At 46.7% G+C, this 24985-nt stretch overlaps 1 protein-coding gene across 1 annotated transcript in view; it reads left to right on the top strand.

Annotated features, from left to right (window-relative positions):
* Window positions 1–24985, top strand: part of LOC136144073 (phospholipid-transporting ATPase IB) — a 389187-nt gene that overhangs the window by 340041 nt on the left and 24161 nt on the right. The window contains exon 34 of the mRNA XM_065901698.1: window positions 4265–4369. Within this exon, the coding sequence (XP_065757770.1) occupies window positions 4265–4369 (105 nt within the window). The remainder of the gene's footprint in view (window positions 1–4264; window positions 4370–24985) is intronic.

The following is a 24985-nucleotide window of genomic DNA, read 5'->3' as shown; positions in this document are numbered from 1 at the left end:
ATCTTGCCTTGGGCCAGTCTTAAGACCTTTTAGCTTTATTTTGAGATTTGGTGGTTAACTCTACTTTGAAAACACTTTTAAATTCCAGCGCAAAGCAGTCCTGCCTTTTCACATACAGGGAGTCCCTTACACACAAACGATTTCCATTCCAAGAGTGTGTTTGCTAAATCCAATTTGTTCAAACGTCCAACAGAGTTAGCCTAGGTACCCAACTATAAATAACATAACCAGCTATATAGTACTGTAGTGATCTATAGCACTCTTAACACAAGTAATACATAAAAAATAAAACATTTTTAATCTTACAGTACCTAGTAGTACAATAGCAGGCACACAGGGGCTGGCATCGAATGAACAGACAAGAAGAGTTATTGAGCAGCGGAGGGAGGGGAGGTGGGAGGTGGGAGGGCTGAAGGGTCGTCAGCAGTAGGAGGCAGGCCAGCTGCAGTGTCCTTCACACCTGATGTGGATGGAGAGGTGCTGGCTCCGTGCTGGAACCAAATACACATTCTCATTTTTGAAAGTTCGCAACTTGATGGTTCGTATATAGGGGACTTAACTGTGCATTTCTGTGCACGCAGATTGCTCTGTCTTCCTACATTTTCCCTCTTTCTTTGCCCAGTCTCTCTCCCATTTTCAGGACCTGCACAGTTAAGCGTAAGGAAGAAAAAATAGCATGAGGCAATTTGGTGATTTTTTTCAGTGAAGTCTATCAAATTTCTGAATGAAAATCCATTATTAAACTATGTTAAGGCAGATTTGGACTTCGCAAAAAAACTTCTTCTGTTACTCTGTTAACCAGAATTTTCGTGAGGGACTAAACTAACACATCTTTTATTAAAATAATTGATGATAGATGCTACCTGGCTAATGAATATTTTTATTAGATGCATGCAGTTTAAATTGTCCAGAACTCCTTTAATATCCTTTAGCTCACGTGCTTCCAAAATGTTTCCCCATGACAACATTCTTAGGTAAGCTCCCATGTACTTATGCTCATAAAGCAACAATTCACTTACGTTGCTTTATAAAAATAATATAAAGCTCAAGGCCACAGAACTCAGGGACCCATCTCTTTTTATCTAACTGTATCTCCTATACCTTACCAGTTAGCACACAGTACATTCGGCAAGTCCAGAATGACTTCATTTCCTTATTATAATCCCCGATAGGCAGTTAAGTGGAAATAAAAGGTATTAAGAAATTTCTGTGTACAACGGGGCCTTGATTAAAAAAAAAAAAAAAAAAACCTTCCAACTAGACTTATTTCTTTTGAGGCACATTCTATTTACATTTTCATCCACATTTAGAATCTAATGTTTCCTTCTGACTTGTTCTCCTTCCATAAGAAAAAAAAAGAAAAGGAGTCCAGGAAAAAAATTCAGAAACAAGAAGACGAAAAGTTCAGGGTTTTAGGCCGACTTACTTATTTCAAAAATCTCTGATAACCTGGAGAATACCTTTCACTCTCTCTGAAGGTTCAGTGCGGACTGCCACACACTCTTACAGGGTCTAAGCATCCCCACCTGCTCTTCTGTGCTCACCTGGCCTCTGGACATGGGGTTGGGGGAGGAGCCCTGGGAAACAGCCATCCACAGGTAATTGGGTTCACTCTGCCCAAGCTGTGATTCAGAACAAACCCAACCCCAGCTCATGGTGAGACCTGATTTCCTTACCAGTGGTTACTACTTAGTGGCTGTCTTTTTGAAACTTAGAAGTATTAGATTTTAGTCGATGACAAATGTAGACTTTGGCAGGGGAGGTCTTAGAATCATTTCTCTAAGTAAGGCCTTATTAGGTAAAGATTCTTGAAGAAAAATATTTTTAGCTATTTTTATTTATTTACTTGACTGCACTGGTCTTAGTTGCGCATGTGGGATCTTCAGTCTTCATTGTGGCATGTGGAACTTTTAGTTGCAGCAGGCAGGATCTGGGATGCCCTGGAGGCTTCTCTGGTGGTAAAGAATCCGCCTGCCAATGCAGGAGACTCAGGTTTGATCCCTGGTTCGGGAAGGTGCCCTGGAAAGGCAACCCATTCCAGTATTCTTGCCTGGAGAATTCCATGGACAGAGGATCCTGGTGGGCCACAGTCCATGGGGTCGCAAGAGTCGGACACAACTTAGGGACTAAACAGCAACCACAAATTCAGGATCTAGTTCCCTGACCAGAAATTGAACCCAGGGTCCCTGCATTGGGAGCTCAGAGTCTTAGCCTCTGGACCACCAGGACAGTCCCCAAAAACATGGTTTTAAATTGCTAGCATCAACTCTACTGCAGTGCTCCAGGCAGGAAGACTAGCCATGTTCTCATACTGGTTAACTTCCCAGGCTGACTCCTGGGAACTAGCCTTGTAGAAATACTACAAAATTGCTGAATAACTCTTGGGTATGAATGCATTTTCATCTACTGGGGACGTAAACAAGGCCTAGTAGAATCAACATGCTTACTTCCTTCTTGAGCAATTTTATGAATGAGTGAAACCTGGTGGGTTCAGTCCTGTGGTTCAAAGTCTCTTTTCTCTTGGCCTAAGCTGTAGGTTTCTGATGCTCTGTGCCCTGTGGTCCAGCCTTCCTGTTTCAAGCCTACTTCTTCATGTTTCCCTTCCCCTACCCCAACCCAGAGAATAACACTGGGGGCTGGTCTAGAGGTTGATGAGCACTGCTTGCTCTGTGGGCGAGAAAGGAAGAAGGAAGGGAGGATGCTGGAGTGAAGACATTCCTGAAACAGTAAGGACAAGCCAGACACACTCCACAGGACCGGTGTATCTGGGGTGAATCCAAGTGGAGTGGGGCTGGCTGTTTACCCAGATGGCTCTTATCAGTACAGCCCAGAAGCCCAGTTGAGATCAAAGGTAGACGTTGGGCCTGGCATATTCATTCATAGTGAACACTGTCACGTTCTTTTTGTCTTCTTTCCAGCACAAAGTTAAACATTTTCTCATTTCTTGTTTAAATGAAAATTCCCCTGTCTCCGCTTTGAACTGCAGTGTTTTAATCGCCCCTGAGTCTCAGGACACTGCTTGGTGTGGTTAAGGAATTATGTGTGAAAACTGTGTGGTTCAGTTCTTGTTTCCTGTGGGGAAATGAATGACCTACACTTACACAGAGCCTCCGCTCTGACTCTCCACCGGAAATGAACTTGGGGTGTCAGCAGACAACTGGGCGCTGTCCTCCCAGACTCCTTGAAGGTGGAAGGTGGATGGGAGCACGTGGTTCCGTGGAGCAGCTCAGGTCTCCAGAAGGTTCCGTTGCATTGTGCCATGTCTTTGCAGACACACTCAATTTGGTTCTGATTCTGTCTCTGAGTCTGGGTGCTTGATGGGCAGCCCACATGCACTTCTGCAGAAAAACTAGAAAAAGTTTTTCAGAAAAACACTGCCCTGTGCTGCTCTGCTAGAGTCGTTTGCTTTTTTACAGTTTCTCTTTTCTCATTTCTAGCCTGTATCTCCATCAGTGCCCTTTCTTCACCTGTATGGCTTCCAACCAGCCATCCTCTGTTTAATCTCAATTTTAGGAAGACCTTTGCAATCAGACACTTATTGAAACATTGTGAGGTGTTTCTTAGTTTAATCAGGAGAAGGTGCAGGTAACTCTTTCCGCAGGTCAGGGAGAGAGTTTGAGATTTACAGGCTGGAAAGGCCAGCCTGTTTTGCTACTGTGTTTGTTGTTTTACGCTGCTGAGGTCTGCAAGAGAAGGAAGGAAATCTGTGCCCGGATATTTGTGTTGACCCAAATTTCAGATCAAGGGTTTGCCGTGATGACAGTGACCTCTGGCATCATAACTCCATCTTGCTGTGACTTTTTTTACCCTAAAAGGAGAGAGAAGACTGTTTCCCCCAGGCTCTTGACCTTACAGTTGGGACACAGTCCAAAGAACCCGCATGTGTCCACTTGGGTGAGGATTAGAACATTTTCTGGGTCTTTAGGTCCTGCAGTAGACAGCTTTTGAGGTAGACCTGTGACCCTGCAGGAACCCTGGGCTTCTGTCTGGACTTGGAGGACATCAGCCAGCTCTGCAGCCACAAACAATGCTCTTAGGGGATCATTTGCTGACACCCGTGGCCTGGGCCCATTCCGCAGGACTTGGGGTGCTTCCCAGGTTGCAGAGGTGGAGCCCTTGCCAGGCACAGGGCTGGCGCATGTTCCACGGTGTCCCTGAGCCCCAGCCCGGGTCAGAGGACATCAGAGAGGGCCCATGGGGGAGCAGCCTGTTGTCATGCCTGAGTTCACATGTCATGTCCTTCTTGTCTTTTCCTTGGACACAGGGCCAAGCACACCTGCAAGAAAACACTGCTGGAGGAGGTGCAGGAGCTGGAGACGAAGTCCAGAGTGATGGGCAGAGCGATGCTCCGGGACAGTAACGGAAAGAGGTGGGCAGCGCCAGGCCAGGGTCCCCAGGACCCCTCTCCTTTTCCCTGTCTCTCCTTCTGGGGTTTCCCTTCCTCTTCTTGGTTTTCAATGTTAGCACATGATGGATGAAACAGAAACCATGCCCTCTCAAGGGCAACATGAAATCTGACTTTCAGGTCCCTGGGCCTGCCCCCAGGCGAAACAGAGACTTATGTGGGGTCTGGACATGCAGAAAATAGAAATAACATTGTGATCTTCAGGTGGAGAAGTGCTGTGTCAGCAATATTAGCAAAGCATGTTTAAAAGCCAGGCCTTTTGCTCTCAGCCCCAGTGATGTGCTAAAGGGTATCTGCCCTAAAGTTTTGCTCATCAAAGAATGCATTTTGTTCGTGTAGATTCTGTTCATTCCAAGTTTACCCAGGGTTTGTTTTGTTTTTGATGAATTATTTTTTGCTCCTAGTGTTGAGACAGCATCATGTGATCTACTGGTTGGTCCAGCAAAGCAGGGGCTGCCCCCTCCCCAACCCCCCTTATTTCTTACAGAGCCTCAGTGGCCCCTACTCCTCCCCTAACTGCTGGGCATGTGAGTAGGTTTGGTTTAGTTGTATGTGTTAAAGTGTTATCAGATTGCATCTGATTAAAATTTACTGAAGGAAACTGACCTGAGCCCAAGGACAGTGTGCAGGTAATAGGAGGCCTTGGCCACCTTAGGGGCACGGAGGTCCAGGAGATTATGAGCACGGCTCCCCTCTAACTACTTGGAAGGGATTCTAGAACTAGCTACTCAAGAAACAAAAATCTAGAGGTGGAGTACTTCCAGAGACTCTCTGATATTTATGTTCTGTTTTATTTAGGTTCTGTCTTCTTGTACCATCTTTCAAAGCAATGAAATCAAAGCATTCTTGTTTCGTGTTGCTTTTAGGAAGGAGAATGCAAATATTTTGAATAGTATAAGGAATATTATCTCAAATGTCTAGATATTTTAGGAAAGGGGCTGAAGAGTATAGGATTGAAGGCTCCGTGGTTGAAGTTGTGATTTTTTTGTGTGTTTATGACATTTTTCCTGAATCCATTAGCATTCATTTTATGGTAGCTGTGCTAGTCGTTATAAGACTTTATCAGCCAGCTGGACAAAAATCTCTGTCTGAAGCCGTGACTGGTGGGGGCAGGACTGGGCTTTAAGGTGGTCTGTGTATAACTGATACACAGGCCACACAGCTAAGGGTGAGCAGGCCTCTTCTGCCCATTGGACAGCAGACACAGGGCTTGTGTCTAGGTTGTCAAGGACCCACAAAATTATTTAATCTCCAAAAACAACATGTTCATAGCTTCTAAAAATAGGGAGATTCCTCTACAAATTGAAACTAATACATGGATGTCAGTCTTAATAACTGTCAAGCGAAATAAGCACAGTTTTATCCTATTTGCAAAAATTTTACAGGCTCTTCTGTATCTCAAGAATCCTCCCATATATACACAGTGATTGCTAAGAGATCATGAGTCATTTCTGAGGACAATGAGACTTTCCAAGCAAAATTCTAAAACTCTTCTCAAACACTGGACAGGAAAACATTGCAAGGAAGGCAGCGTAAGACAACTCTTCACCAAGTCTGAGCTGACCTGGGCAGGATCTCCGGCCCGTGGGGTCCTCAGAACAGGCCTGGATGGGGGTTTAGCGGCACAGGGGACATCTGGAAGAGGCAGCGATGCCAGGTGGCCTCTGGCTTGAGCAGTCAAGAGAGGCTGCCCACTGGAGACAGGATGGAAGATAGAGCTGTGAGGATGGGGATGCACAGAAAGGATGAGAGCCTGTGTGGCGGAGGCTCGAGTCAGGGAGGATGTGTGCAGGTAGGATCACAGAGCTCTGAGCCTGTCGGAATCCTGGCTCAGCCATGGCGAGCCCTGCAGTCTTGGGCAAGAGATTTCCTATAAGGAGGCTGTCTTCATCTGTTAGAGATGGAGACTCATGGAGGTGGGAGGTGTTAATTTATGAAACTGAGTTTATGACAAGTGACAGCATACTGTCCAGTGCTGTGATCAGTTGCTGAGTCCTGTCCGACTCTCTGTGACCCCTGAACTATAGCCTGCCAGGCTCCTCTGTCCATGGGATTCTCCAGGCAAGGATACCGGAGTGTGTTGCTGTTTCCTTCTCAGGGGATCTTCCTGACCCAGGGATCAAACCTGAGTCTCTGGTCAGCAAAATGTTGGGGGCTGGGCTTTGGTTTGGCAGGAAGGTTGTGATATTGAAGGGTGTCGTGGGCTCTCAGCTTGTGGTTGGTTAAAAAAAAATGTAAATTAAAAATTACTTATTTTTTTATGGAAGTATAGTTGATTTACAATGTGTATTAGTTTCAGGTGTATAGCAAAGTGACTCAGTTATACAGACATACACGTACTTTTTCAGGTTCAATGAGAATGTAATTTCTTAAAGCACTTATCCTGTTCAAAGTTCACTTTCATATGTTCAGGTGGATCAAGAGATAACCGGAATTTAAACGTGGTCTCTGCCTCCTGCATTTTGGAATCTCTTCCCTGAGCACGCTGTAAACTCCTTACCGGGACAGTCGATTAGGAGGTGGAGGGAGGGTGTGAACATGGGTGTGCAGGATCCAGCTTCCTTCCTCCCAGATCTGGCCTCACACTGGGGCTCCTGGAGAGGTTAGTTCAGGGACTCCAGGCCTCCCAGCACCCCTCACTCCTTCCTCCTCCCCCCAGCGGCTCCCAGATTTCCTGGGTGGTCCATGGGCAGCCTGGAGAGGCAGCTGCTCTGGAGAGAGGACTCTGCTCTCCCAGTTGTTCGTCTACCACCTGCCTGGCTCCTTTCACTCCTGCTTGGACTCCCTGCTGCTGAGGAGCTGCTGGGGGAGGTGCGGCCAGGCCAGGGTGAGGGCCGCCCTGTCCCCGCCTCTGAAGAGTCACAAACCGATGCCTTCTTTGAGAGACCCTGAGTATTTTGTCTCTCCCCCCACCTCCCCGTGCCTGCTTCCCTGCCCCATGTGATATTTGAGTTCATCCACGCCTCTCTCTCCAGCTGTCAGTCTGGCACGTAAGGAAGCTCTGTAAATATTTGTTTTCTTTTAATTGAATTAATTTCTTTCTTTTTGGCTTCACTGGGACTTTGTTGCTACTCAGGTTTCTCTAGTTGCCGCCAACGGGGACTACTCTTCTTTGCGTTGTGCAGGCTTCTCATCGCAGCGGCTTCTCTTGCAGAACATGGGTTCTAGAGCGCACGCTCCATAGTTGTGGTGCACAGGCTTAGCTGCTCCACGGCATGTGGGATCTTTCCAGACCAGTGGATTTTTAACCACTGAGCCACCGGGGAAGACCCCATAAATATTTGTTGACCAAGTGGAAATGCAGAAACCCAGCGAGGTGAGGAAGGTGAACCTGCAGCATTCTTGCATCTGGTGCCAGGGCGATCGCTCCTGTTGAAAGTGGCCACCGAGGGTGCAGACTGTCACTCAACCTCTAGTGACAGGGCCCTTTCATCTGGTGACTTAAGAGAAGCACAGACGGGGGCTCTGGTCCTCCCCGCTGCCCCAGCACCCAGGTGTCCTGGCTCCATGGCCGAACCCTGCCCGTCACTGTCCCTCAGCTTAGCTCTGATGCCCGAAAGAGGGCCCCTCGAGCACAGCCTGCCAAGTCCTAAAAGCAGGTCCAAGTCACTGGCAAAGTCTAACGAATAGCCACGTCTAGCCGTTTTTCTCAGGAACGCGCTCATAAGAAACAGAACCAAAATCTTTATGCATCAATTCCAAAACCCCTTTTGTGCCAAATGACCATTTTGAAATGGTACCTGGAGATTCCAAGTACCCTAATTAGGGGCTCTGTGCCCCTAATTCATCCAGTGAAAATACCCAACATTTTATTGATCTTATCTAAGCCCCCAGACTTTTGCATGATTTTGGTAAACCTTAAAGTTTCATGAAACGGTTTCTGCCTTCTCTTATGAGTGGAATCAGCTTCCAAAATTAACCTGTATGATTTGGACATAAATCAGCCTGTTCTCATGACTTAGAGAAAAGAAACTGAGAAAGAGAATTAGGTGTCTAGAAAGTATAGTGAAGTAAGAAATGCCAAGGGGATGAGCAAAATGATTTTTCTTGATTTTCAGTTTGTTTTTTCTGGGTGGAGCATTTTTCTCACCAGTTAGTTCGTGTACAATAGAGATGCTAAGAACTTACAGATATTTGGTTGTTCAGAACACCTGTTGCCAACCCATATTCCCAGAGTTCTTCACAAGATAGCCCTACCATTCTGCCTATGGAACAGTCTGTCACGCACACCGTTACTCTACATGGTCTTAAAAATGAGCTAAGTTGGAAGAATTCCTTGTTTCAGTATTTTGGTAATATCTTTCCCTCTCTATTCCTTTTTTAAAAAATTGAACTAGAGTTAACTTGCAATGTTGTGTTACTTTCTGCTTATAGCAAAGTGACTCAGTTATGCATTTATACATTCTTTTTCATGCTGGTTTCCATTATGGTTTCTCTCAGGATTTTGAATGTAGTTCCCTTGCTGTACAGTAGGACCTTGCTGTTTATCCCTCCCTCTTTATTCCTAACGCATAACTCATGCATTTTTTTTCCCTGCTGGAAGAAAATCTACCAGTGGCCACTTCCTTTACAAATACAGTTCAGACAAATGCCTAAAATATCATGTAAGGGGACAAGCTATTGTTTTTTCCCCTTTACATTGTTTTTCTTCCTTGGTGTGTGATAGGGGGTGTCCTGGTGTTTTAGGTGTTTCGTCAAAGCAAGAAGAAAGGCTGGGTGTGTTTAATGCAAACACCTAGTTTCCCAGCTGTGCCTTAAGTCTGAAGGAGAAACAAGGAGGCCCCAGTCTTGTCCCAGACCTTTCTGCTCATCAGAGTTGGCAGGAGGCAGGTGGGGTGGACCCTGTGCTGATCTTCTCCAGGTTCAAGGTCAAGAGTTCTGGTCGCTACCCCTGCCTTGGGCCAGCCAGGTGGTGGAATTCTTTTGTTTATGTGCTTTCCCCAAGCTCGCTGAGGCCTGGGTAGAGGAAGCCATGCGGCTGGTCTCCTCGGGCCCTGAGCCATCACCGCATCCCCCACGTGGTTTTCTGTCCTTTGCGAACACTGATGCACAGGCTTCAGTGTCCCCCACCCTCCCACTCTGCCCCGCCCGAGCCAGCACTCAGGGGAAATCTAGACACACATCTGCCTCTCAGAAATTCCTCTCTGCTCCTCTGTCTGGGCCACAGCCTCCTCGTGTCCCCCAGCGTTCATCACATCAAGGCTGCTCCACACAGCCAGGACACAGTCCTCGCTGGCCATCTGGGCCTCCTCGTGGAGTGTCATCTGCCCAGAACCAGAGGACAGAGCCTGAATCACATGAGCAGGGGTTGGTTTGTAATTACTTTACACTATAGTGATGGCTTTTGCCATACATCAACATGAATCCGCCATAGGTATACAGGTGTTTCCGACCGCCCCCCACCCACGTCCTGAACTCCCTCTCCCACTTCCGTCCCCACCTCATCCCTCCAGATTGTCACAGAGCACCGTCAGCAGGGTTTTCAGACCAAAAAGCTCATCCACTCCACCCCAGGCCACACTCTCCCAGGCTCTTTTGAAACCAGTTACGTTAAAAACAAAACACAAAAACTGCCCAATACATTTTGAGTGTGTGCTCTTACCAAAAAAATATCCATTATGCTTTGATCTTCAAATGGAAATCCTTTGATCTTTAGAATGATGTTTAAAAAGCTATTTGGTTTCGTCATTCCTCCAAGGCAAATTGGGTACAACTGCTGAGTCAAAGATGAGTAGAAACAAGGCCAAAAATAGGATACGACCAGCTTGATTGTATATTATTCTCCAATATGGGTTTTATATCATTTCAGGAAAAATACTTTCTTTCTCAAAGTATTGGCTGCAAACAACACATTCATTTTGTTTCCCTCTCCACCCCACTCCCCACACTTTCCCCCCTAAAATATCTATTAGTTGTTTTATTAGCTAAAAGGTTAGGAAATTATGCCATCATTTCAATGAACCTCTCCAGGCCAGGTGGCAAACTTCTGCCTCCGACACCTGGTTAAGATTTATTTCACTTCCAGCTGCGTTTTTTCCATCGATGTGTCATGAAGCTGGGGAGGAAACACAGATTGTGGAGACAGACAGACCTCAGTTGGGCTCCAGGCCCGGCTGTTCACTGCGCTATGTGACCTTGGCTGAGTTACAAACGTCTCTGAACTTTAGTTTGCTTATCATCACTTTGAATTGAGGTCTAAATGAAATAATACATGTTAAATCCGTAGCACATGTAGATGTTCAGAAAGTGTTAATACTCCTGTGTCTGTAACTCAGAAGCAGAACCGCAGTTCAATTCCACTGGATCTTTGGTTTTCTCAAAGGGCTTGGAGAAACATAGGAGTCGGATCCTTGTGCTGCAGGGACCCAGCCCTGAGGACAAATGCTTCCTCCCTGGACACACTGACCTTCCTCCATCGTTCCTGAGTCTTCCCACTATCCTGACATACGCCTGGGCTTCCCTGAGTATGTTCATTTCCACAGTTTTCTAAATTATTCAAATATTCAACAAACACAAGAGTAGAGAGACTAATACAAGGAATTGCTGTGTACTCACTGCCCGGGTTCCAGTTTCCAAGATGTTGCCACAGTTGTTTCATCTAGACCCTTTTGTTGTTGTTCAGTCACCAAGTCGTGTCGGACTCCTTGTAGCCCATGGCCTGCAGCCCCATGGACTGCAGCATGCCAGCCTCCCCTGTCCCTCACCGTCTCTCTGGGTTTGCCCAGGTTCATGTCGACTGAATTGGTGATGTCATCCAACAATCTCCTATCACCCCTTCTCTTCTGCCTTCAAGCAGATACGCCTATTGTTATAAATATTTTCTTTCTTGTTTTCAGCCACGCCTCACAGCTTGCAGGGTGATCTTAGTTCCCAGACCAGCGATTGAACCCAGGCGCTCAGAAGTGAAAGCGCCAAGTCCTAACCACTCAAGTGCCAGGGAACTCCCCACTGCTGTTTTTTCTTTGCAAATGCTAGACGTGACAGCATTTCACCCTGGCATATGTCAGCATTTGGCTCTAAATATCCTATATTATGGGCTTCCCTGGTGGCTTAGACAGTAAAGAATCCACCTGCAAGGCAGGAGACCTGGGTTGGGAAGATCCCCTGGAGGAGGGCACGGCAACCCACTCCAGTATTCTTGCCTGGAGAATCCCCTTGGATAGAGCAGCCTGGTGGACTGTAGCCCATGGGTTGCAAAGAGTTGGACACGACTGAGCGACTGAACTGAACTGATAACTAATACATCTTATCCTTGTTTGTGTTGTGACATAGAAACACTGTAACTCCACTGCCTGTTATCACCTCTAATAATTAGCAATCATTTTTCAGTATCAGTTGATGCTCAGCCCATAAACAGATTTTCTGGGTCATCTCAGCCCTGTCTTTTTAGGGTTTTATTAGGTGTGTTTTAGGATCTAGGCGAGGTCCACACATAACATGTGCTTGCTCTGTTTTTTAAGTCTCTGGATCTCAAGAAGCATCCCCTTCCTTGTTATTAATGCCATGGACTTGAAGACATGATGCCCCATTTGATTTTCCTCATCACGATTGTCGCTGCAGGCAGCATTTGGCACTTTCCTTCTGTACAGAGTGGGGAGTTTGCCCTCTGGGAGGTGGACTCACGCCCCTGTCATCCAACTAAGCAGGGGCTGGACCCCATCTTCCAAGTCCAGGGGTCTTTCTAGGAAGCCAAGATAGTGAGAGTCACTGAGAGCTTCAGTTTCTGAGTTGACCTTCCTCAGAGTTCCTGGAGAGCCTCGGAGCCCCAGAGACCAGGAGGGAGGCCGGTCCTGGAGCGGGAGCCCCATCAGAGTCTGCAGACCAGGGTCTGACATCATGAGCAGGGCTCTGCAGGAGCTGGGGAGCCAGGGGGTGGTGGTTTTAGGTCCCTAAATGCAGAAAGAACATGGAGCAAATGGAGAAACCATACCCTCGCTTAGAGGAACACAGAAGCCAAGCAGCTGACCACTGCAGAGGAGAGAAGGGCAGGGAGCTGATGAAGACTGCTCTGTTTCCACGGGCTCAGAGAGAAGCAGCCTTGTAGAGAAAGATGGCGTCCGGCCAGCATCACCTTCCTGGGGACCAGCGTGTGCCTAACAGACCCTGAGCGTGGGGAAGAGCCTGGGGCAAGGTCGAGCACCAGCAGGTCTCTCAGTTTAGACACCAGGGAGCCTTCTCAGGGAAACAACCAGCAAGAGAGGCAGCAGCACTCCCAGGTGAGACCAGGGAGATGTCAGAGCAGGCGAGGACATGCATTTGGGGGACAGGGAGAGTAAATGACCCAGAAAACGACAGGAGGGCTGATGGGATGACCCAGACAGGGATTTCTGGGGACTGTTTTGCATCCTGGGCCCAGGGAGGAGGGGATGAGGGAATAAACTCTTAAGGAGGTAAGAGACCTGACTAGCATGTAGCTAATGAACACCTAAGCTGCCCGTGTCAACTAGAATTAATCGGCTCTGTTATTAATATTTTATGATGCTCCATCCCAAGGGCCCTGTTGTTGTTGTTATGGCCTGGTGTTTGATATTTAGGAACAACTTTTCTGAACACCATTTGTCATTTGTTTTGAAGCGAGAAATAGACTTCTCATCCACCTCGGGAGGCAGGCTAGCTGTGCCGAGATGTACCCAGAATCTAGCCACTGGCCATAGCTTGATGAATGATGATGGCATCTTTACAGGACACCCAGAGAGGGCTGGGCAGGAGTGCTGTTTCCTTGCGATGTAGGGAGATGAGGTAATGGGTGAAGGCAGATTCAGTGTTGATCAGTGGTTTGCTGGCAGCAGTCCTCATTCTATTTGTCAAATTACTTAAATATGTTTAATTTTTTTTGAATTATGACTTAAGTTAGCTCAGTGTCAACTTTTATCTGCCAACAAGACCCCTTTTCAAAAATTTTTCACTCATGAAGTTAATGTCAGTAACGACCCAGGGTTGACAGCTTATAGCATCCTTTTAAAACTAACATGAACTATTTTAATCCTCTTTTTTGAAAGTTGACTTTATTAATAGTTAAGCCATCTGAGCAACAAGAGAAGCAATCAAGGGTGGACATAAGACTTCTGTTTTGCTTGTACAGGTCATATCATTTGAATGGTGAAGCTTCACATTCCAGGCAGAGATTAGTTCTTCTCCACCTTAGAAGATCTCTGCTAATTGCTTTCCTTTGATTATCAGTGAGCTATTTGCTTTTCTGTTTACCGCCACCGCCCCCCCAACCTGTCTCCCCTGCCTCCAACTGATATGGGAGCAAAACATCCCAGCCAGAAACCAGATGACCCAGAATACCTGCTTTGAAATGGAGCCACAGTGAGATGTTGTCCAGAAAGGACCTAATGTTACCGCCTGTTTCACTCCTCAGTTCTTGGGGAGGCCGAGGAACTAAGTGTGGACTTTCTGGTGCCCTGCCAATGGGTTTTGTGGTGCAGTCATGAGATTATTGAATCCCCCGGTCATATTGGACTATTGGGGGGGGAAATGTTGAGATGGGCTGCTGGACATTTTTCGTTGATATCCCATATCTGCTTCTGCACTGACACTGCTCTGAACATATTGCCCAGGTCCCAGGCATGGTTGTTTGTGTCAGATGAGGTGGCCCCATCTGTACCTGGTACCTGTAAGGCCAGTTGAGGCCCATTTGTTGTTAATTTTCAGTTGCTCAGTCATGTCCTACTCTTTGTGAGCCCACGGCCTGAAGCACACCAGGCTTCCCTGTCCTTCACTGTCCTTCACTGTTTCCTGGAGTTTGCTCGAATGCAATGTCCATTGAGTTGGTGATGCCATCCAACCATCTCATCTTCTCTCACCCCCTTCTCTTCTTGCTTTCAATCTTTCCCAGCAGCAGGGTCTTTTTCAATGAGTCAGCTCTTCACATCAGATGGCCAAAGGATTGAAGCTTCAGCTTCAGTCCTTCCAATGAATATTCAGGGTTGATTTACTTTAGAATTTACTGATTTGATCTCTTTGCAGTCCAGGGGACTCTCAGGAGTCTTCTCCAGCACCACAGTTCAGAAGCATCAATTCTTTGGCGCTCAACTTTTTTTATGGTCCAACTCTCACATCCATACATGACTACTGGAAAAACCATAGCTTGACTATACAGACTTTTGTCAGTAAAGTAATGTCTCTGCTTTTTAATACACTGTCTAGGTTTGTCATAGTTTTTCTACCAAGGAGCAAGTGTCTTTTAATTTCATGGCAGCAGTCACCATCCCCAGTGATTTTGGAGCCCAAGAAAATAAAATCTGTCACTGTTTCCATTTTTCCCCATCTATTTGCCCATTTGGTCACAGGTAAATATTACATCGTTGAACTTGAGATTGAGAACTTGGAAAATAAATTTCCAAGACACAAGAACTAGGAGATGGTCATTGTCAGAGAACCACTGCATTTAGTGATGGACTGAGTAGTGTCTCTAGAGAGTAAATCCTTCTCTGGGTCAGGGCACAGGACACAGGTATGACTGCTAATCATGGTCCCTCGGTTTTCAGCTACTCAGGGACCTCAGCAAAGTCTTTGCTTCCTAACAAGACGCTGATAACATGGATCTTCAGCATGTATTCTGTCTCATGCAATTAGCATCTACTCAGGGCACCATGGGTGGTATAATTGGGATAATTGGGAGTTCACACACTTGCTAATGAGTCACCACATTGGCTTCCAAACAAATAGAACCATTGATCAGCTTACTAGGAGACAAGTCCGAAGTGGGGACCCGCCAGACCAGGGTGTGGCGTAGGGTGAGACAGATTTCTGCTGTGCTGAGGTTCACATTTCAGTGCAGGTGACAGAGAACAAACAGAAAAATGAACAGGAGGAAAGGAGGAAACTGAGGCAGAGCTCTGTGCTGGGGTGAGACTGGCAGGACTGGAGTGGCAGCAGAGCCTCTCCAGGTGACACTCATCAGAGACCCAAATAAAATCAATATACACGGCCAACAAGACAGAGATCTGAGGAAAGAGCCCTGCTGGCTGCAGAGAGGCTAGTGGGAAAGCCAAGGGGGCTGTCTGGTTGAACTGGGGGCCTCCGCAGTGCAGGCAGAGTCTTCTTGCAGGCAGAACCTTCTTGCAGGCAGAGTCTTCTTGCAGGCAGAGTCTTCTTGCAGTCAGCATCTTCTTGCAGTCAGCGTCTTCTTGCAGGCAGCAGGGTCTTTTAGGGGGTGGTGAGCCAGCTCAGGGGACCAGGGATGGTTTCAATCACCAGAACCAGGGATGGGTCTCAGCAAGGGGACTGCAGGACCCGGTTTTCTTGAACATGTGATTAAATTAAAAAGTAAATTTTATGCACTCATTTAATTTACTGACAAACATAACTTTTCATTACTAATGAAATTTTTAAAGTTTAAATTCTACCATGGATTTCTTTTTGCCAGTTCATCCAAAATAATCACAATTGTTAGATATTCAAGATATCTGTAGAACAATAGTTTTGTTTATTAAAGCCTTGACATACCACCCAGATGCCCTGTATCATCCTGACTCTGTGCTGCTGCTTCAGAAAGCATTTGTCTTTTTTGAACAGCACATAGGACAGGAACTCGGTGGAAGCACTTTGGTTCCGTGAACTTTGGGCTTCTTGTCTTGGTGACATCTTTTCACTGTCCTCACAAATATATAGAAAGCGGGAGAACTGTCGAGGCTGGAGACCGAGGCCTCTGCCTGCTCCATCCAGGCAGCATCTTTCATTCAGCCTTTCTCAAAACGGATGAAAGATGCTGAGGCCCTCAACGGCAGTGGTGTCGGGCTGGGCTGTGTCCTGGCTCGATGGCCGCGGTGCTGAGTTCTTTGACCAGCATCAAAAATAATGCGTCCTAGAGCCTCTGAGATTCCCCAGCAGCCTTCCAAATTAAAATCCAAGGGAGCTGCTCATTTGATAACCCAGGGAAATGCTGCACCTGCACGTCTGCTCCATCTGGCCCCTGCTTCTTGCATCTGGAAATCGTGCCGCCCTGATCCAACGACTGAGGACCATTCCTGCCATCCCTTGGAGGTTTTTGCTTGAGTTTCTTCAGTGCTGGGAAATGAGAACACCCTTTCATCCTCAGAAACAATCGATATGTGTCTGTGCTGTTTTGTAAGGAATGTCTATGGGCAGAGTGCACCGTCTGATTTCAGATAAAGGTTCGTCTTGAGCATCGTGAGGGAATTCGCCTCTCAGCCCAGCAGACATCCTTCTTCCTCCTTTGATCCTTACTATCAACTTCTTCTTCTTCCTTTTTGTGTGGTATTCTCAAAGGACATAACCACATCATTCCATCAGGGTTACTTCATAACTGTGTCACTTCTGTGTTCCCTGCCTTCATTTCTTTCTTCAAGGCAGCAGCTCATACTCAGCAGAGGTTTCGTGGTTCTGACTTTTGTTCTTTTGTAGCCCTGCTGGAGCGCAGCCAGCCCATGACATCAGTAGACATAGCGTGGAGGCCGGGAGACGCACCTGCTGGGGATCCACTTGGATTTTCCTTGTTGCTTTCATGTTCATGTCAGCAGCAAGTGTTTTCACATACCTAACCACTGATTGATGTTGTTAGGTATATACACGCACATATACCCAGCCAACATTTCTCATCTACCTCTGCCATTTACAAGAACAACAAAAGAACATCTATTTCTGTTTTTTATTGAAATATAGTCAATTTGTAATGTTACTTTCAGGTGTAAAACTTAGTGATTCAGTATTATTATAAGTTGTATTCCATTTAAAGCTATTATAGATGATGGTTATAATTCCCTGTTGCTCATTTATTGTATATATAGTAGTTTGTGTCTCTTAATCTCACATCCCTTCCTCTCCCCTCCGCTCTCCCCTCTGCCCACTGGTAACCAGTAGCTTGTTTTCTGTATCTGTGAGTCTGTTTCTGTTTTGCAATATACATTCATTTGTATTATGTTTTAGATTCCACATGTAAGTGATATCATACAGTAATTGTCTTTGTCTGTCTGATTCATTTCACTTAGCACAATATTCCCCGGGTCCATCCACATTGCTTCATATGGCAGAATTTCATTCTTTTTATGGCTGAGTAGCATGTCATTGTGTGTGTATGTGTTAATCCAGTCGTCTATTGATGGGTACTAAGATTGTTCCCATATCTTAGCTATGATGAATAATGCATCCTTGGACATTGGGGTGCATTTACCTTTTCCAATTAGTCTTTTCATTTTCTTTGGATATATACCCAGGAGTGGAGTTGCTGGATCATGTGGTAGTTCTTCTTTAATTTTTTCATGACCCTCCACACTGTTTTCCATAGTGACTGCACCAGTTTATTCCGTACATTCCCACCAACGGTGTACACAGGTTCCATCTCCTCTGTATCTTCACCAGCGCTTGTTGTTTGTTGTCTTTGTGATAACAGCCATTCTAACAGGTGTGAGGTGATAGTTCACTGTGGTTTTGATTTGCATTTCCCTGATAAGTACCATGTTGAGCAGTTTTCCCTGTGTCTGTTGACCATCTACATACCTCTTTGGAAAAACTGTCTATTCAGGTCTTCTGTCTATTTTTTAAATGGGGTTTTGTGGGGTTTTCTTTTTTTAATACTGAGTTGTATATGTTGTTTATATATTTTATATATGATATCCCTTGTCATTCATATCATTTGCAAATATTTTCTCCCACTCAGGATGCTGTCCTTTCATTTTATCAGTGGCTTTCTTTGCTGTTCAAAGAATATTTCTACTATTTATAGGAACAACAAAAGAAAAATGAAGTAACAACAACAACAAAAGAAACAACTCTAGAGTTTTCAGCGATATTTTGTTCTCTCAAAACTCTGCTCAACCATCAGTGAGCAGTACAGGACATAATACTCCCTTAATTTTTTTTTCTTCCATAAACCATTACCATTTACGTCCAAACTCTTACAAATGTTTTGCACAAAACACCTGATAAGCAAGCAGAATCCCACTATTTTTAAATGCCTGTGAATAGGCATATCCTGTTGTTGAAGGTCATGTTATGAAAAGAGGTTTCTCTGACAGAACCTTGGTGCGATTTCCTCCTAATGGCTAGGGGTCAGCTTGGATAAAAGTGGAGCTCCCGAGAGTTTTCCACATGGGGCTGCTGGTATGTGTTTGCTCACCCAGAGATGCTGATGATGTTGTCCTTCGTGGTGACGCTAAACCAGGCAAGAGTCTATACTGAGTCCCTGTGTTTTCCCAGAGATCGTTGTGGGTGGTATAGAAATTCAGGGAGGGATGGCAGATAAGCATGGGAATAGAGTGGGAAGCTGCTGTAGCAGTGATGGAGAGACTGCCCAGAGAGCACCGTGAGAATTAGGATCTGCCCCTGGAGAGTGAAGCAGGGGAGCGAGCTGGCTGTAGGGCAGATGTGAAGAGTTATCCGGGCACAGTGAAAAATGCAGAACAAGGGCTGAGAAGTTAGGTCTCATAAGTAGGTGGAGGGCCAGATCATATGACCTGTGGGGCTTTATTCTGTAAACCACAGGGAGCCGTCAACAGCCTCACTTAGCCTCACTTACGAGAAACAGCCATGAGTGAGATCCTCTGAGGAGAGAGTACTGGCCTTTCTTCACCCTGCTCTGTGCAGTGTGTCCACGCAGAAACAAAGTTCAGATGTCCCCAGGAGTCCTCTCCACCAGGGCTGTCCTGGGACGCGCATATTTCATCCAGGAGTATTCCAAGGTCACCCTCAACCCCACCCTAGAATATCTTACAACATAGGAAGGGTTTCTCACCGTGGCCTCACACTGTTTTTGAGAAAAGAAAAAGTGCAGGTGAGTGACTGCCTTGCAGAGAAGCCCTGAGCACACATGCAGTGTGCTCAGAACGCTGCTCTGGAGCTGACCGTGACCTGGCCTCCATCCTGAAATCCCGGCACCAGTGGGCATGTTGTTCCCCAGGCAGGACCTGATGGGTCTACTCAGCCAGGAGAAATAACATGCGCTGGTTGTTTACAGGAATGGGGAAGGTGTTAAAACCCAGACTACTACTACAAATCACACCCAAAAGCAGGTTTTAAAAAGTAAACACTAGGTGTAAATTCCCTATGCAATACAGTAGCTCGTTGTTGATTATTTTCTATATAGTAGTGTGTATTCTGGGATTCCCTGGTAACTCAGACAATAAAGATCCGCCTGCAGTGCAGAAGACCCGAGATCAATCCTTGGATGGGGAAGATCCCCTGGAGAAGGAAATGGCAACCACTCCAGTATGCTTGCCTGGAGAATCCCATGGACAAAGGAGTCTGGTGGGCTTATAGTCCATGGGGTCACAAAGAGTCAGACACGGCTAAGCGACCAAGCATTCACTCTGCACTGAGTGTGTATCTGTTAACCTCAAACTCCTCGCCCCTCACCTTTCCTCTAGCAACCACAAGCTTGTTTTCTAAGTCTTTGAAGCTGTTTTTGTTTTGTGAATAAGTTCATTTGTATCTTTTTTCTTTTTTTTTTTTAGATTCCACATATAAGTGATATTATTTGGTAATTGTCTTTCTCTGTCTCACTTCACTAAGTATGGTAACCTCCAGGTCCATTCATGTTCATGCAAATGGCATTATTTCATTCTTTTACGGCTGAGTAGTGTTCCTTTGTATCTATGTACCACATCTTCCTTAGCCATTCCTCTCTCGATGGATGTTATTCTTTATCTTAGAAAAACAGCTTCCCAGAGGCAGAGATGTGTCATACTCTGAGGTTTCAGCACTCTCCCTTGCGGTTTATGCACTCCTGAAGTACAGGGATCAAACGCTGGAGATGGACTATGGTTTTTAGCTGCTATTTCATCATCTTTATGGATGACCCAGAGAGAGGCCAGGTAATAATATATGAAGAGTTAACTTTAAACATTTAATATACTCTTTAAAAAGTTCATAATCCAGAGGGCTTTTTTTTTCCATTGGAAGAGAAAAGGGAAACCTGTTTTCTCTCCTGCGCCCCCTATACTTCTCTTCTTCATCACGTCCTTCACACACTGTCCTAGCATCAGCTGCCAGGACTTTCCCACAGACTGCTGGCATCCAGACCAAGGTGATCCGGTAGACCTGCCTGGGCAGCCTCACCCTGTTGGATATAGGTAAGTCCTCTCAACGAGGGCTCTTCTTCAGACTGCAAAGTGTGAGCCAGCAGTGATGCAGACAGTAATCTTATTTTGAAATTTTGAAAACGATGGTCTGCCAGAAACACCAGCAAGTTTAGTAGCTCTCCTACCTGGAAGAAGACAGGGCCTCTTCCAAGAAGACTCTCTCTGGGTCATCCATAAAGATTATGAAATAGCAACTAATAGAACATCCGAGAAACATCACTGCTGTCTACATACTATCCTACAAAAAGAGAAAACTGAAAGCATATTTTTAAAAAGTAAGAGTTTATTTAAGCAAAGTCAGGGTTTAAGCAAAGTCAGGGGTTCAGCCAGGCCAGCGGCTTGGCCATGGGAAATAGAGTTGTTAGTCTCCAGAGAGGATTCTGGGAAATCTCCAAAAATCTGGGAAAGCTCCAAAGTGGCCATGCCTGGTAGCAGAGACCTGTCCCCCGGGAGTGATGAAGGGGCCCCGCCAAGACACGGAGCGGGGCCGTCAGCCTCAGCCAATGGGCAGGCCTGTCCATTGAGGGGTCAGGGCAGGCCTGACCCTGAGCTCTCGGGGTCAGAGAGCTCAGACGCCACCTGTCCCCAAGCGTGGAGATGCTGGGCCCTGGCACGGGGCTGGGGACAGGCCTGGGCTCACCCCACAGTCATCCCGCTCACCTTTTCCCCAGGCGCTGCAGCCCAGCACCGCATCCCACGTGGAACACAGTCATCCGAAAGGGAGGGCAGCTGGCGGCTTTTCCCGAGTCTCCCCAGGACTTGTTGTCACAGTCCCCTCCCCCACTGGGGATGCAGTGGGGGAGGAGCTGGGGAGCTTCCCCCACGTGCTGGGAGTGGCTGGCTGGACTCTGGGGGCTCAGGACCATGAGTGCATCCCCCTTTGTAAAGTCTTTCTTACATTACAAACCCACCTGGTTCCCAGACGGGTTTTAGGCAGCTCAAGACCGTGACTCAAGTGCTCTGGTTTAAAAACCAATTTCTTGAAGTCCTCCGGCTCTCCCTGTAGGCTGGGCTGAACGAGCAGTGACTCGTCTGTGGTCTGAGGTCTGTAAAGAAACAGAGAATGGTCTGAGGCTGCAGGGCCTCCCCAGTTGTTCTTACCGGGTGAGGTTATTGTCTTCCCCACCGATCGGCAGGAAGGCAGTGCCCACTCCACCCTCACCTCCCTGGAGGCACCTGCCCGCAGACACCAGAGAACAGGGCAGGCTGCACCTCCATCCATCATTATCTTTAATTAGCGTTTAGGAGGTTAATCGGTAGAGAAGCTCATCTTTTTTTAATTACTTCCACAAATGAGTCGGGGGACCCTGTGGCCCCTTCTGAATTTTTCTGTCTGTCTGCATGCTGATTTGAATCTGTGAAGTCAGGTGTTCATTGCCCAGACCCTGTGTGTATTGGAGGGAATGAAAGTGGGGTGATGGTGGAGGGGGGAGTTATTTTATTGTAATTAATTTGCAGCTTCATGAGCCTCCTGGGAAGTTGGCTACCTTAAAACAAAATCACCATCATGAGAGATATCGGTGGTTTCATACTTGATTCAAATCTGCTGAGGTTCTAATAGGCAAATTTTATTTTTCATTTAAGGGCAAGTTCACATTCAGGGAACTTAACTGATTTCAAAAAATATGATGAAGGCCCTGTCCGCATGCCTTAACTTTCACAAACTGGCTCCTTTGTCCGGTCAGGTTAACTTTCCAGTATTTTACGTGCTGGGGCTGCTAGCCTTACCCTCGGGAAATTAGACTGTAGCCCAACAGGCTTCATTGTTCAAACCCACCTTTATTATGTGGTTTCCACGCCCCCGGCTTTTCTCCAGAACCCTGTGTTACGTCAGTCCCTCTTCCAGCTGTTACCTATAACCATCAAAAATCACTCACTGCTGCCTTCTTAAAAAATTTTATTGGAGTACAGTTGCTTTACTTTGCTGTCAGTTTCTCCTATACAGCAAACTGAATCAGCTCTACGTGTATGTCTAGTCCCTCTTTTTGGATTTCCTTCCCATTAAGGTCACCAGAGAGCACTGAATCAAGTTGTAGAGTAGAGTTGTGCTGTAGAGTAGGTTCTCTCATTATCTATTTTACACTTGGTGGGATGTAAAGCTGTAAAGCTGGTAAAGAATCCGCCCGCAATGCAGGAGACCAGGTTTGCTTCCTGGGTCATGAAGATCCACTGGAGAAGGGATAGCCTACCCACACCAGTATTCTTGGGCTTCCCTTGTGGCTCAGCTGGTAAGAATCCTCCTCCTGCGATGCGGGAAACCTGGGTTCAATTCCTGGGTTGGGAAGATGCCCTGGAGAAGGGAAAGGCTACCCACTCCAGTATTCTGGCCTGGAGGATTCAATGGACTGTTTAGTCCATGGGGTCGCAAAGAGTCAGACACTCCTGAGCGACTCTCACTTTCTTACACGTAGTATCAACGGTGTATGTGTGTCAACCCTAATCTTCCGATTCATCCCGTCCTCGTCATAGCCATACATTTGTTCTCTACGTCTGTGTCTCTATTTCTGTTTTGAAAATAAGATCATCTATACCATTTTTATAGATTCAACATATATGCATTAATATACGGTATTTGTTTTTCTCCTTCTGACTTACTTCACCCATATGACAGTCTCTATATCCACATCTCTGCAAATGGCACAGTTTCATTCCTTTTCATGGCTGAAGAGTGTCCCGTTGTCTATATGTACCACATCTTCTTTATCCTCTTCTTTATTCCTCTGTTGATGGACCTTTAGGCTGCTTCCACTGTTGCCTTTTTATAAATGTTTTTCTGAAGTTCTTTTCCCTCCTTCATTACATACTGTTCCTACAAAAAGAGAAAACTGAGGCATCTTTTTAAAAATCAAGAGTTTAAGCAAAAAAAACAAAAAAAATCCAAATCAGGCAGCAACAGAGCAGAGTGGAGCTGGGGAGAGCGGTGTACTCAGAGGAGGGGGGAGAAAGGCAAGGTGGTTGTTGACTGGCCATCGCTTCAAGCCCTCTCAACTGCTGGTGGATCACGTGTCCTGAGATTTTAATTCCTAACCTTGATTTGGGCCAGGGACCTCCTCATTTATTAATTTTGCAGCCTTCAATGAGTCTGTGCTTCTGGGCATCATCTGAAGGTGCACTTTGGACTGCGGCCATGATGCACAGTTTCCTGACTCTTCGCCAGACTATGGGTCTGCTGAGAAGTGCCCGCTCTTCTTTGGCCAAATTACAAAGTAGACTTGGGAGTCCTGTGGGCCTGGAAATTCCCTTTTATAGAAAGAAGCTCCTGTGACAAGATCTTGTGAGGTCGTGCCAGCTACCCCTTCACCCCTCTGCAAGAGGAAAGCTCATGGGGAAAGACGTAGGGCTCTGTGGCCTTGCCACGTCTGTCTTTGTCTCTGCTTGGTGCTCTGGTCCAGAGTCCAGACTCTCTTGACTCCTCCAATCCTGCGACAAATAGTTCCTAAGTATCTGCTATGGGCTAAAGCACTGTTCTGGGTGCTGGCTGCAGAACTGTGAACAAACCCAAATTCTAGCCCTCCTGGAGCTGACATCCAGCACGGACCACAGACGTCAACACCAAGTCTGCAGTGAAAGTGGGATGAAGCTAAAGCAGGGGACACGGGGATAGAGAGGAGGGCATTCTCACGTGAGTGGTCCTGGGGCTGCTCTGAGGGAGCTGGGGAAAGGATCCACCTGGGAGGCGGAGACTCTGGGGTTGGAAACTGTCTGGGGTGTCCCAGGAAAGGCCAGAAGGCCCTGTGGCTGGAGCAGAGGGAGGGAGAGGTGGGCGGGTAGGATCCTGGGTTGGAGAGGAAGCCAGGGTCCTTTAGCCAATGCTTCTGAGCAGGTGAGAGGCAGGTCCAATGGGTGGAAACAGAGCTTTAACAAAACTTCCTGCCAGTAAAGCTGCCTCTTGCTGACCCACATGCTGTTGTACCGTTGCAGTCCTGTTCAGGCTCGTCCTTTCCCCAGATGCCCGTCAGGAAATGCGTGGAGCCTGGACCATTCCTGACTTGCTCCATTACACCTGGGGCTCCTCAACCCACTGAGCCGCCGTTCCCTGAGGCCCCTCCGGGTCAGACAGGTGCCCCTGCTAATTTATCTGTTCCTCACAGCCCCAGGACTCTGACCTAACCTCACCGTGGGCTCTCCGACTGACCCACAGAGCTCAACTCTGTTCGAGGGGAGCCTCCCACCTCACTGAAAGTCCTGGGATGGGAATGGTTTCCATATGTGCGGGGCTGTCGATCCAACTCCACTTCGCCTGCTCTAATGAGGTCAGACGGCTCGGTGGAGGTGGACGGCTGCTCCCTGGGGCAGGGCTGGCGGGGGATGGAGGAGGGTCCCCCCCGCATCCCGCTCTAACACAGCTCTGAGATGCAGCATTCGCCCGACTGCTTCAAAAGGGTAACTGCAGACAAACACAAAACAGGAGGGAGTGCGTAAAACTGAGAGGGATTTTTATTAAAACTTTTTATTTGGAGAAAATTGCAGCTTTACCTGCAATTGTAAGAAATAATTCAGAGAAATCCCACGTACTCTTAGTTCCCCTGATAGTGGT

Source organism: Muntiacus reevesi, chromosome 11, assembly GCF_963930625.1.
Source record: "Muntiacus reevesi chromosome 11, mMunRee1.1, whole genome shotgun sequence".
Classification (NCBI taxonomy): domain Eukaryota; kingdom Metazoa; phylum Chordata; class Mammalia; order Artiodactyla; family Cervidae; genus Muntiacus; species Muntiacus reevesi.
The sequence above is the reverse complement of the archived record's forward strand: the minus strand, read 5'-3'. Positions and strand labels throughout refer to the sequence as shown.